Source organism: Caretta caretta, chromosome 7, assembly GCF_965140235.1.
Source record: "Caretta caretta isolate rCarCar2 chromosome 7, rCarCar1.hap1, whole genome shotgun sequence".
NCBI lineage: Eukaryota > Metazoa > Chordata > Testudines > Cheloniidae > Caretta > Caretta caretta.
Window position 1 is genome coordinate 73,775,097 of NC_134212.1, and position 12,687 is coordinate 73,787,783.

General features: G+C 43.8%; 1 protein-coding gene across 1 annotated transcript; it reads right to left on the minus strand.

Moving 5' to 3' along the window:
• Positions 1–7,383: 7,383 nt before the first annotated feature.
• LOC125640374 (uncharacterized) lies at positions 7,384–9,519 on the minus strand. Its single transcript, XM_048858873.2, has one exon. The coding sequence runs from the start codon at positions 8,942–8,944 to the stop codon at positions 8,237–8,239; it is 708 nt and encodes a 235-aa protein (XP_048714830.2). The 5' UTR covers positions 8,945–9,519; the 3' UTR covers positions 7,384–8,236.
• Positions 9,520–12,687: the final 3,168 nt, after the last annotated feature.

Below are 12,687 nucleotides of genomic sequence, written 5' to 3' on the forward strand. Positions count from 1 at the left end.
GCATACGTGATTGGAAACAGTATTGTTATGTGGTGAATGGCTGCTTTCCTCAATGGAAGGATTAATGGAGTCTTCACAGGGAGCCTGGTATTAGGTCCAGTATTGTTTCTATTGTTGAACACAGCATTTCTCAATTACAACAAGAAAAGTTTTGGGGCACCCTTTCCACAAGCCATAAGAAGGGAGTGTCGTGATCCCTAGGTTTAGAAACCATGGTTTGACATATTAATTGAGCATGAAGTTGATAAATTATCAAATGGAACTAGCACAAACATGGTAGCAAAACTAACCTAGTAGGCACTTAACAGGAAGGATTAATAGATGTTAAGTGATTGACTCCACAGGGTCTCAAGATTCCTTTCCACACCATGTTCATATGTTCCCAGCATGTGTACCTTGGTAAATGCAGCAGTCTCACCTTTTTGAGATAGGTGACAATGTAAGTGTCTGTACATCTGAGAACCAAGGCTAACCAGGTGGATGAAAGGAAGCACTAATGGAACAATACCTTGGAGTAAAATTGTTAAGGCTGGATCAAAAATCACTTACTGCAATAAAACTTCAGTATGGGATATCACCTTAAAAAGAAACATCCTCTCTCTGTTGCAGGATCAAACTTCTGAGCTCCAGCCCTTTCAGTAACAAGTTTAATTTTCTTGGCATACTGATTTGCTTTTTGCTGTTTTAACATGACCCATGGAAATTAATTAAACTGTGAAACTTAAGATGTGGTAAGTTTTTGAAAAATTAGATTTTGCAAATACCTTAATTAACTGATCATGACTTTTCAGCTGATATTGAAAAAATATAATTATTAGCAGACTGCCTTGCATGATGGGCAACAAGCATGAAAGCATTATGCTGTAATCCTGCTGACAAACAATGAGTTTACCTGCCATTTGATTCCTTTTAGCATTCCAGCCCTATAGTTGGTAAGAAATCTGCTTACCATGGCCAGCAAGGGAATGTGATTTAGGGATTAAGTAAACAAGCCTGAGAAATAATGCATATTTGATCATTTTTAGCTATTTGAATGCTGTTATCAATGTAATAAAGGTATTCAATGGAAATCAAGGTACAGGGCATTTGGGGAGTGGGAATGGGAGTGTGGGGAAGGGGTTGACTTGCTGCTTTGCAGAATTGATGACTTCTGGCTCAGCTATGGGCCCATGAACACCTACCTCATTTCCCCTGAGAATAGTCTGATTGCTGAGGTAGTTGGCTATCTTTTGTGGATGTGATGCCACTGGCATGTTGTCAGGTGTGTTTGGCTCTTCCAGACCAAAGGTTTCGTTTGAGACGAAAACAACTGGTAAAGTAACCAGTTTGTGTCATTTGTTTTCCAACATGCCATTTACTTCATAGTTGTATCTGAGTGAATGGAATTCAAATGGAAATCAGAAGGACAAACTTATTGTAGGAAGTGATTTGTGCTGTAACTTTACTCAGCTTGTGCATCTGAGTTCCTAAACATTTTGCCATGAGCACACTGAGCTATAACTTATGAAATAGTTTAGTAAGGCTATTGTATAACCTGTTATGTAAAATCTGATGTAGTTTTAGTGGACTCAGCTCCCAAGTTTCCATATTATTTTATCCTCTGGGTTTCAGACAGGGTTGTTTTTGAGGCTGAAAATATCTGATCCAAATTGAAAACACCATTATACATCTGTCCAGATAAAAATGCTATTGTGAAGTTATATTCTGACTGGAAAAAACAAACGAACCCACAAACCTTTAGGCAAAACTGTCTTAATAAGCAATTCAAAAATCTTAGGGTCTTCTATGAACATCTTTGCTATAAATACATTAAAAACCTGGCAAAGTTGTTTTTAACATGAAAGGTTTGCTGCTAATATAAAATTTGAACTAGAATTCCTATATGCTGAAGAGGCCGATGAGTTTCTACAGCTGAACTTAAATTGGAGTCTCATCCTGCAAAGTAATCCTTACCTATGCCACTAGTGAAACTTATGATTAACTACAGTGGGACTTCTCACATGAGTAAGGGACACAATGGGTGACTGTTTGCAAGCTCATGTCCTTAGCTGTAGGCAAAACAAAATGCTACAGAATCTTTCCACCTTCCCATTCACTGTAGGTTTAGTTTAACAAAGAGGTAGAAAACTATAATAGAGTTCAAAAAAAGAACTAGATAAATTCCTGGAGAACAGTCCATCACTGGCTATTAGTCAGGATAGGCAGGGATGTAACACCATACTCTGAGTCCTGTAGCTCTGTTTGCCAGAAGCTGGGAGTGGACGACAGGGCATGAGTCACTTGATTGCTTGTTCTGTTCATTCCCTCTGAAGCACCTGGCATTGGCCACTGTTGAAAGACAGGATTCTGGGCTAGAGGGACCATTGGTCTGACACAATATGGCTGTTCTTATGCTCTTTAAATATGACTGAATCGTAGGTAAATGTGACTATCATGTTGCATTCGCCTTTTACACCTACACCTTTTAGTAGAATGCAATTTAATGTGGGTATGTCTTCATTCCTTTAGAAGAATATCCTAATTTATTTCTACACTCTTAGGCCAGAGATGTCAAACTCATCCTATGGAGGCGGCTAAATCCTATTTTTAATTATGGTCTGTTGGGCAGGGTATACATTTTAGAAATATCTACTATTCTCAAGCCACAGAAAGACCTCCATAGAACGTTTTCACAAAGATCAAGTATATCTCAACTTAAATTGTATTTGTTTAGTATTGTATTGTCACATTCAATACACTGTAGGGAAAACTGGCTCATTTTAGGGCCATCACTATTTCTACTCTGTTTCTTCCTTCTCCATCCACTTTTCGGTGTCCATGCCTTCCGTGCCTTTGGGTGTTCCTTCATTTTCTTCCCTTCAGCAATACCCAATTTTCCTCTCCATTTCCCTGTTGTGGGATTCGCTCCAGCCCTCTTCCTCATCCCATCTGCTAAAATGGTCAGTAAGGAAATAGTTAATGCTGACTTGTCAAATCACCATTAGACTTGAACATTCTCATGATGGAAGTTAATGGAGCTGGGGGAGTTTGCTACTCTCAGGCATTGTTTGAAGCGGCCTGCTGACTTGGACAATGCTGCATTAGTTTACTATTAGCTCATTTTTGGAAGGCTATTTTCACAACCATGAGGGCTAAACCTTTTTAAAGATGAAAACTTAAATTCTGCAATATTTACTTGTACTATATGGGCCACATAAATATATCATGGGGCACTGTTTTGCTGTCCTGATCTACAGTATAGGACTAACAAGTTCCTAGTATAGTATTCCTTGAAGCTTGCTTACATTCACCAGGTCTACTGTATTCTGCTTCTTGAACATTTAACGTCCCATCATGATTCATTGCTTTAACATTCTGACCTATGAAATTCTGGTTCAATTCTACCACACACAATTTTCTTTGAATCCCATCAGTACTGCTCTTTAATTAACCTTTTGGTTGCCATATGTGCCCTGGCACATAGGTGAGCAGAAGTGCTTGCATCATTTGTCTGGATCAGTAGCTACTTGTATGTAGTGGTTCACAATTGTTGTCATTGTCCTGAGTCAGGCAGCGGACTTGACTGTTCCCAGATGAGGGCTGAATCAGTCTCATGTTAGTGAGCTCCAACAAGGAGACTGCCCTGTTAGGAAAGGACCCTCAAGATAATTATGCAATCAGTAAGCCTGTTGGCAATCACTAGCTTATTTGGAGGTACCTGTGTGTTAAGCACAATTTGCAGTTGCTTACAAAAGCTAAGACATGGTGCCAGTTTTTGTAAAACTGGCACAGAAGCTGGAACATGAAAACAAGGACACTGCTGGATTTTAGAGAGACAGTCATCTATATATGGTATTACAATACACTATCTGTATCCCTAGAGAAATGACCAGTCAAGGACCACTGGCTTAAATGTAGCATGGTGCATTATAACTTGGACTGGGGTGTTGAGCATTAATTAACTTTTTATTATCTGTTGATACAATAGGGGCATATATGTAAACTGCAAACTTGAAATGAATCCATATGGTTGTACCCCCTGCCCACCATACAGGTCTACAGTCAGGATTAAAGTAGTCATAGTAATACTGTCAGAGTTTTTTAACTGAACTGTAATCTTTTTTTTAAGGTGGTAACACAAATAATAGTTAGTTGCAAAATTTTGGTGAAGAATTAAAGTATTCTGTGACTATTCCTGCATTTCATAGTAAGCCATGTTAGTGCTGAGCATATTAGTGCTGTTCCCCTTGCAGTGAATGGAAGCTACAGGAATTCAACATCTCTGAAATCCATCCATAAGCTTTGCTGTAAACAGAAGTGTGACATACAGGATTAATTTTATCCCTAGTATAAATCCACAGTCACTAGAGTCACAATAGGAAGGAAATCAATCCACAAGAACATGTCTCTCCCCCAAATTAAAAGTGTTCAATTAAGTTAAAAGCAAAAATAATTGGCTATTTTGCAATTTTGCTATTGTGAGAGCATCGGGCTAGATGGCTATAGGACAGTATATTAGCCCCAGGCGAAGTAGGTCCCTTTTCCCTGGGTAAGGTAACAGGGAAGGTTCCAGAACAATCAGGAACCTTCTGGAGATAATTAAGACAGGTGGATTAGAACACCTGCAGTCAATCAAGAAGCTGCTAGAATCAATTAAGGCAGGTTAATCAGGGCACCTGGGTTTTAAAAAAGGAGCTCACTTCAGTTTGTGGTGTGCGTGTGAGGAGCTGGGAGCAAGAGGCACTGGGAGCTGAGAGCGAGAATGCGGACTGTTGGAGGACTTAGGTGTACAAGCATTACCATGCACCAGGAGGAAGGTCCTATGGTGAGGATAAAGAAGGTGTTGGGAGGCCATGGGGAAGTAGCCCAGGGAGTTGTAGCTGTCACGCAGCTGCATTCCACAGGGCCCTGGGCTGGAACCCGGAGTAGAGGGTGGGCCGGTGTTCCCTCTAAATCCTCCCAACTCCTGGTCAGACACAGGAGGAGTCGACCTGGACTGTGAATTCAGAAAAATAGCCAAACTGAGGGCTGCTGTGAAGCTCCAAGGCGAGCAAATCCGCCAATAAGTGCAAGACCCACTAAGGTAGAGCAGGAACTTTGTCACACTATTCAGAGTTTACTTGGTTTTTAAAGGGAAGTTTAAAAATTTTGCTCCGCTTGTATTCTTGTAAAGAAATGCAGCTTTTGCATAGGTGTTAAGTTTCTTCAACAAAAAATTCATAGGCATTCTACATATTCGTAGTGGCCTTCTACCCACTTTTAGGGGGTTTTTAAAAAGTAATCAGTGAGCTTGAACAGCTATGATTCATCTGATGGCTAGATATTAAGCCATCCATATGTTGTGTTAAAGTCTCCTCCCCCTGCCTCCCCAATCTTCTTGCAGTAACTGCCTTTAGAGCTGTAACTTTAAGTCTGAAAGTTTCTTCAGGGCAGGGACTATCTTCCTGTTTGATAAGTGCTTCATGCCTTTTGGGTGCCACTGCAATAATAAGGGCTTGGTACTCTTGTGTATTAAGTAGAGAACTCTTGCATGAACAAAATTAACTAAGTTACAGTTGGTGGGATTCATGAAGGTACTTAGGTGTTGCTGTCCTACTTTTAGGTGCCACTGTGATCCACAAAACTCCTACTTGGCTGCTGCCCAACCCCGTAGACACCTAAGTTTTTGCAGTAAAAGTTTCCTAGGCACCTACGTTTCTACCTGTCTACTGCTTTACTGTAGGCACCCAGAAGCCTATCTCCCACCTAAGCCCCAAAGCATTCCCTAATGAACCAGAGAAAAGATGAGTGTTTGGGTGCCTAAGTCACACATGGGGCCCAAAACAGCAGGGAGGTGGACCTCCATTTAGCCCAGTGGTTGGGGTACTCATGTAGCATGTGGTTCAAGTACCCCTCTGTACTGGGAGAAGGGATTACTGCTAATGATACATGAAAGAAGCCAGCTTGATGTTCAGATCCTGCTCTGAGTTCAGGGCAGGCTTTCTGGGGAGAGGGGGAAGTGTTCAGATGTTAGGCCCATAAATTTAATCTGGAGAGTGATGAGGGGCAGCTACTTATTAAAACTGAAGGGTGGGATGGGATTGTTTTCTTTTTTCTGAGGGAGTTGACTAAATTGTTCCTGATCATTTACTGGGGGTTCTGCTAACAGATTGGCTTACCCTGCTGTGCCAGAGCTTGAGCTTATACAAGTACTGGGGAAGAGCAAATATTTTGCCTTTAGGACGGACCACATAGTATCAAGTGCTAAGATTTTAAAAATTAATTCCTGATACAGGCTGGGTCTAGATTTTTGCAAAAAGGTCTTCACAGCCTTGGCTCCTACCTCTGTATTTTAAATTATAACTCTGAAACAGTGGACTATTGTTAATATATTTTCAGGAAGAGCGTGCAAGCACTTCCCCAAAAGCACTTGAAAATGCACTGTCGTAGGAGTGCCTCCTTCAGTTGTGAGACGTTTACCTTTAACTAGGGTAACAAATTAAAAGCTTCTCTTAGCTAGTCACAAGAATGATAGTGCAAGGGTTAGCCTGGGATGTGGGAGACCCAACTTTCCTCTCTGCCCCTGAGTCCTTTGTGATCCTTGGGTAAGAATCTTAGGCAATGGCTACACCCAGGGACTATCTGTAAAACTGGGTGATTATACTTATCTACCTCAAAAGGTGGTGGATTAAATATATTAAAAGACTGTGAGGTGGTCAGATACTATGGTAAAGTGGGACAGTCCTTCTCCCTTTGTCCCTATGAGCACATTCACTCTGCCACATGGAGTTTGTCACAGGCTATGCAGGAATGTGGGAGATCCTCACTAAACTAAAGGCAGCACATAACTGAACTGTAAATATGACAATAACTGTACAACCGGCAATGCGTATAGATCCCTACCAGTTCCATTTCAAGTCCAGGCTCAGAGGACAGCTGTGCTTTACTGTTCCTTTCTGAACATGAGCTGTGCTGGTTGTCATTGCTTTCGTGCTTGTCCAGTCAATTCACCCTTCTTGAAGGATATGCAAATTGTACCCTCCTGTGCCTGCCCAACATGGGGGCCTTACTGCTGGGGAAGGGTTGACTACATTTGCTGTGTTGCTATCCTTCAGTGTTTTGTGCTGGGGAGGGATAGGGCTGCTTTAAAAGTGCTGTTAGTGGGGCCTACCTAGGATGTGCTGCATTGGCACATGCCTCTTTTCCCTCCTCAGTGACAGAGGCTCCTGCACAGGCCAGCTCCAGTTGTGCTACAATGGCAATTACAGGCACTGTGTGCCACCTCTGGTTTTCTCCCTGATGACTTTCCTGAGGCCAGAGCTCCTGGAACCTGGATTCCACAAGTGGCAGTTGATATCAGCCAGGGCTGGATCTAGCCCAGGGACAGTTCAATGAATGCAGAAATGAAAATAAACCACACACAAGTAGGATGAAGTAACATTTATTGAGTGTAGCAATTTTTGCACGTGTTCTAGGCATTGTCTTTTGCTGACTGCTGAACATTACTGCTTGCTGAGGGTAGGAGAACTGGAGCCTTTCCTCACTGATGAGAATTAACAGTGCTTGCACCCTGTTTGAACTCTACCTGGAGCTAACTGGAAACAAAACATTTTCTCTCTCCTGCTGTACCAAATCGCTGAATCTATGAAGGGAAATCTCAAGTGAAAGGAAGAGGTGAAGGACAAGTCTCTGGAAAGCGTCTATGGAAGACAGCTGCATGGCCACTGAAACGCTGCTGGGCTACTACTACTAAAGGAGTTAAAAAGTTAGACCGTACCTCCAGAAAAGCAGCACTGGACATGAAAACAGCACGAAGTGTGCCGACGTACTGAAGTGTTTCTCTTCAGTGTAGCAAAACCATCCTTCAGAGCTGTTGCCATAGTCGCCTGCTTTGTCGCCTGCCTTTCTCTATAGAAAAGTACAGTTGGAATCAGCCCCCATAGACGATAAATAGCCTCTAACAGGGTTTTGGACAGCTACCTCCTGTCAGTCTCTCTCCATCCAGCCCAGTCCTTTTCTTTGCAGCCGTCTTTCACTTTTTGCCAATGTTGTAGGTCGCCCTGAACTGTTTTATTCGTCCAGTTATTCACTTTCTCTAATTGCCTTATTTCAAGGTAGGGTTTTGCCCTGGAAAGGCTGCCTAGCTTCGTTTCCTGCAGGCAGTTCCACTGTTTTCGGGGGCGGGCGGGGCGAGCTAGCCCCTGTCTCTGAAACCCGGGCCTCCGGCGCTTCCCAGACCCGTGGGCATGGGCTGCTCTCCTTGGCGCTGCAGGTGGGGTCAGGACTGTGTGGCTCTCGGCTCCCTGGCAGCACTCCGGCGTGAATTAAGCGCCCGGGATGAGTTCCTGGCTGGTGGAAGCATAGGGCTGCATTTCTCCGTGGATGGGGGCGCAACCGCGCCTGGGCGCTGGGTGCTTCCCCCCTTCTGCAGGGCCAGCGTCTCCCGCGGGCCGCCCGCGCCTTCTCCCCTCTGCAGCAGCTCGCTCAGCATGGAGATGTAGATCTTGGCCATCTGCAGAGTCTCCGCTTTGGATAGTTTCTTTTCGTTACGCAGCGCCGGGATGACGCTCCGCAGACGATCAAAGGCCACGTTCAAAGCCAGCATCCGCCTCCTTTCCCGGGCATTGGCTGCCAGCCGCCGGCGCCGTCTGCTCCATGGCCCCGCGAAAGGATCGTATCCCCAGCCCGCCAGCGCTCTCTTCCTCTGGAGCCCAGGCGGGGCCCCCCAGGCTGTGGTGCGCACTAGGGCCAGTCCCGCGGGATGCGGGCTCACGGATCCCTGGGGAAATCGGCCATCGGTCACTGTCCAGCGTGCAGCACCGGCGGGCTGGAAATCCCTTGCATTTCCCTGGAAACCTCTCCCCTCCTCCGCCGCCGCCTCCCTTTGCACCCGGGCTCTGCAGTGGCAGGGCGGCAGCGCTGAGCGACGGTAGCTGGGAAAGTGGCCGCCCGCCCTTACCGGCTCCGGAGTGCAGCGGGCTTTCATCCTAGGCCCGAGCGCTTGAAACAGAGAGTTTAGATCTGCCCGCCCGCCCGCTCCTTTCTCGGAGACAGGTGAAAGTGTATCCAGAAACCTGGACGGGTGGCTTTGTTTATATTGCAAATGGGACGCGTGGAGAGGCAGAAAAGGTTCCCTCCCGGGGCGGGGAGAAGGGGTTGAAAACAAAGCTAGTGCTCAAAGCTAAACCGTGAATAATTTGTCACTTATAACAGAAAGAAAGTCTATTAAACGCATTCAGTCAGTGGGGATTAGTTTCTCTCCAGTGAGCCCTTGAAGCGTGACCCCAGGAATCAAAGAGACGTTAATCCTAATAATCCAAAATGCAATTAGATCCGGGGGTATTTTTTCCACTGGAAAGGCGCGCACAGTCCGGCCCCGCCGTGCGACAATTGAAAAGTAGCCCCGCCCCGGGACCGCGAGAGCGCGCTGCTGGGCTCCCCTTCTGCTGGAAGCGGCACCTCGCCTTCAGCGCGGGGGACTCACGTTGGCTGGGGTCTGGGAATGGATGAAATAGCGTCAGGGAGTTTTCAATGATCCGCGTGGCTTTAAAAGCCATGTTGGAGCGCTGCTGAGTGTTCCTGAAGCCGTAAAACCATGCCGTGCAGGTAACACGCAGCCCTATGGGCTGGCGGGACTCCTGGTGACTGCTAGCTCCGGGGCGCCATACAGTTGGCTGGGGGTTTAATAACTGAAGTCGGTACGGTACAATAATAGCACACAAAGCAAGCCAGGTGGAGCCGTTTGTTTAGTGGGCAGGAAAGGTCACGGACTGAGAGTCCTGAAGTCCCTCTTTCCACAGACTGGGTGTAGTTTAGGTATGACAGTGCAAGCTTCTCCCACATCATCGTGTCAGCCTAGATCTTTCCGTGCCGGTTTAGTAGAGCTCCTTTAATGACCTTCAGGGCACTCTGCAACACGCATTTGTTTTCTGGGACGGGGAGAGACTGGGAGGACTCTGGTGAGAGATCATCAGATGTAATTTTAACTGCTGGGTGATTTATGTGACTTCTTTGGAGAATAGGTGCTCCTAGCATAATCTGTTTGTGTAACTGTATTTTTAAGAAGAAAAGGAGGACTTGTGGCACCTTAGAGACTAACCAATTTATTTGAGCATAAGCTTTCGTGAGCTACATGAAGTGAGCTGTAGCTCACGAAAGCTCATGCTCAAATAAATTGGTTAGTCTCTAAGGTGCCACAAGTCCTCCTTTTCTTTTTGCGAATACAGACTAACACGGCTGTTACTCTGAAACCTGTATTTTTAAGGGGTGTCAAGTGCACATAAAGCAAAAGATAGGCACTCCTTTTTGTGGAATGTGTGTCTTTGATGCCATTTCATTTGTGCAGGTGTTTACACCTGTCCACGGGGACCTGGACTAAGACTGATCCCCCTAAGTTCAGTGAATATCTGTACATGATAACATTTGGTCAGGGATTCAGTAGTGATATACTTAACACCTTATTGATCATTCTCTGAGCCATCGAAGACATACATATGCATACCAACCTTAGAATAATAAGTGTTCTGTTCTTTTTATTTGCCTCATGGTGTTTGAGCCATTAGGACTCATGTTTTCGAGCTTAAGAACATAAGAATGGCAATACTGGATCAGACCAATGATCCATCTAGCCCAGTATGGCCTCTGCCAGATGCTTCAGAGGGAATGCCCAGAACAGGGCATTTATCAAGTGATCCATCCCCTGTTGTCCAGTCCCAGCTTCTTGTAGTTAGATGTTTAGACACCAACAGCATGTGGTTACGTCCCTGACCATCTTGGCTGTTAGCCAGTAAAGATCCTATTCTCCATGAACTTTTCTCATTCTTTTTTTGAACCCAGTTATACTTCTTGCCAGTGGATGTTGTGAAGGCCAAGAATTTCACAGACTGACTGTTGACATCAGCCAGGGCTGGATCTAGCCCAGGGACAGTTTAGTGAATGCAGAAATGAAAATAAACCACACACAAGTAGGATGAAGTAACATTTATTTAGTGTAGCAATTTTTGCATGTGTTCTATACATTGTCTTTTGCCGACTACTGAACATTACTGCTTGCTGAGGGTAGGAGAACTGCCCTTGTGGGTATCAGGAGCCTTTCCTCATTGATGAGAATTAACAGTGCTTGTACCTTGTTTGAACTCTATCTGGAGCTAACTGGAAACAAAGCATGTTCATTGTGTGAAGAAGTACTTCCTTTTAATTGTTTTAAACCTGCCGCCTATTAATTTCACCTGGCTGATGATGAAGCTATCAAAGGGCTGGGCACATCGCACATATGCTGAGATTAATTTCAATGGATGACCCCTGGGTCTAATGTTATGTAAAGGGATAAATAACACTTCCCTATTCACTTTCTCCACACCATTCATGATTTTGTAGACCTCTATCATATCCCCGCTTAGTTGTCTCTTTTTCTAAACTGAACAGAACCAGTCTTTAATCTCTCCTCACATGGAAGCTGTTCCACCCCCTTCTCTGTACTTTTCCCAATTCTAATATATCTTTTTTGAAATGGGGCAACCAGAATTCAAAGTGTGGATGTACCATGGATTTATATAGTACCACTATTTTTTCTATTCCTTTCCTAACAGTTCCTGAAATTTGGTTAGCTTTTTTGGTTAGCTTCTGCACAAAGAGTAGATATTTTCAGAGAACTATCCCTGATGACTCTAAGATCTTTCTAGAGTGGTAATAGCTAATTTAGACCCCATCATTTTGTATGTATAGTTGGGATTATGTTTTCTAATGTGCATTCCTTTGTATTTATCAACATTTCTCTGCAACCATGAGAGCTAGAAACTTATATTACATTTTAAATTAAACCTTAAGTTCTCATGTAATAATATGACTCAAAGAGCTGGGAATTACCAAAATTGCAAGATTTGTGATTAAAATTGTGAGAGTTGGCAATACTGAAGTGTGTTCACCTCTTTTGTTCTTTAAGGTGTTATCGGATATAAAAGGCTAGAAGGATTGACTTCATTCACTGTTGCTGTTCATGTAATTCACCAGAGAGATGTATCAAGATTTTTTGCACAATAGGGCTGGCACTTCAGGTATATTCATTAGAGCTGATGAGGGATTTTTTGATGATTTTTTTTTTTTTCTTTTTGGTTGGAAAACTGCAATTCGTTGAAATTCAAATTGTTCTCAGGGAAGGGTCAGTTTTCATGAATCTGCCTGCCAATGGGCTGGGCTTCACCTGCACACCCCCTTGTGGTCTGATGTCTTTCTGCACAGTTTGGCACAGCCCAAAACTCCCCTGGTCTCAGGATCTTCCCTGCAGAAGCTTTTCTCACTCTCTCTTCAGGCTTTGTAGACCTTTCTGAACATCCCCCCGACCCCACCCCACTGCCTTTTGTAGGGGAATCAGGTGCTCTCTGTTCAAGACTGACTCCTTAGTAGCTAGGATTGGCTGGCCCCAGGCCTCTAGCGTTTAAGAGGCAAGCACCCTGTTACACTCCTGATTTGGAGGACAAAAAAAAAAAAGTTGAGGGAAAAAAGCTTCAAAATTATCAAAATGTCCCATTTCAACATTTTCAAAACTGAGTTTTGTTTTTTGGTTTGAATTTCATTATGAAATTTTAGTTAATTGATACTTTAAAAAATAAAAAAGAGTTAACAAAATAGAAAACAAATCATTTAGATTGACCTGATTTTAATTTTTTTTAACTGATTGGTTCATGAAAATTTTCAAGATTTTGGCTTTTCATCCCAATTCAGGATAGGAAA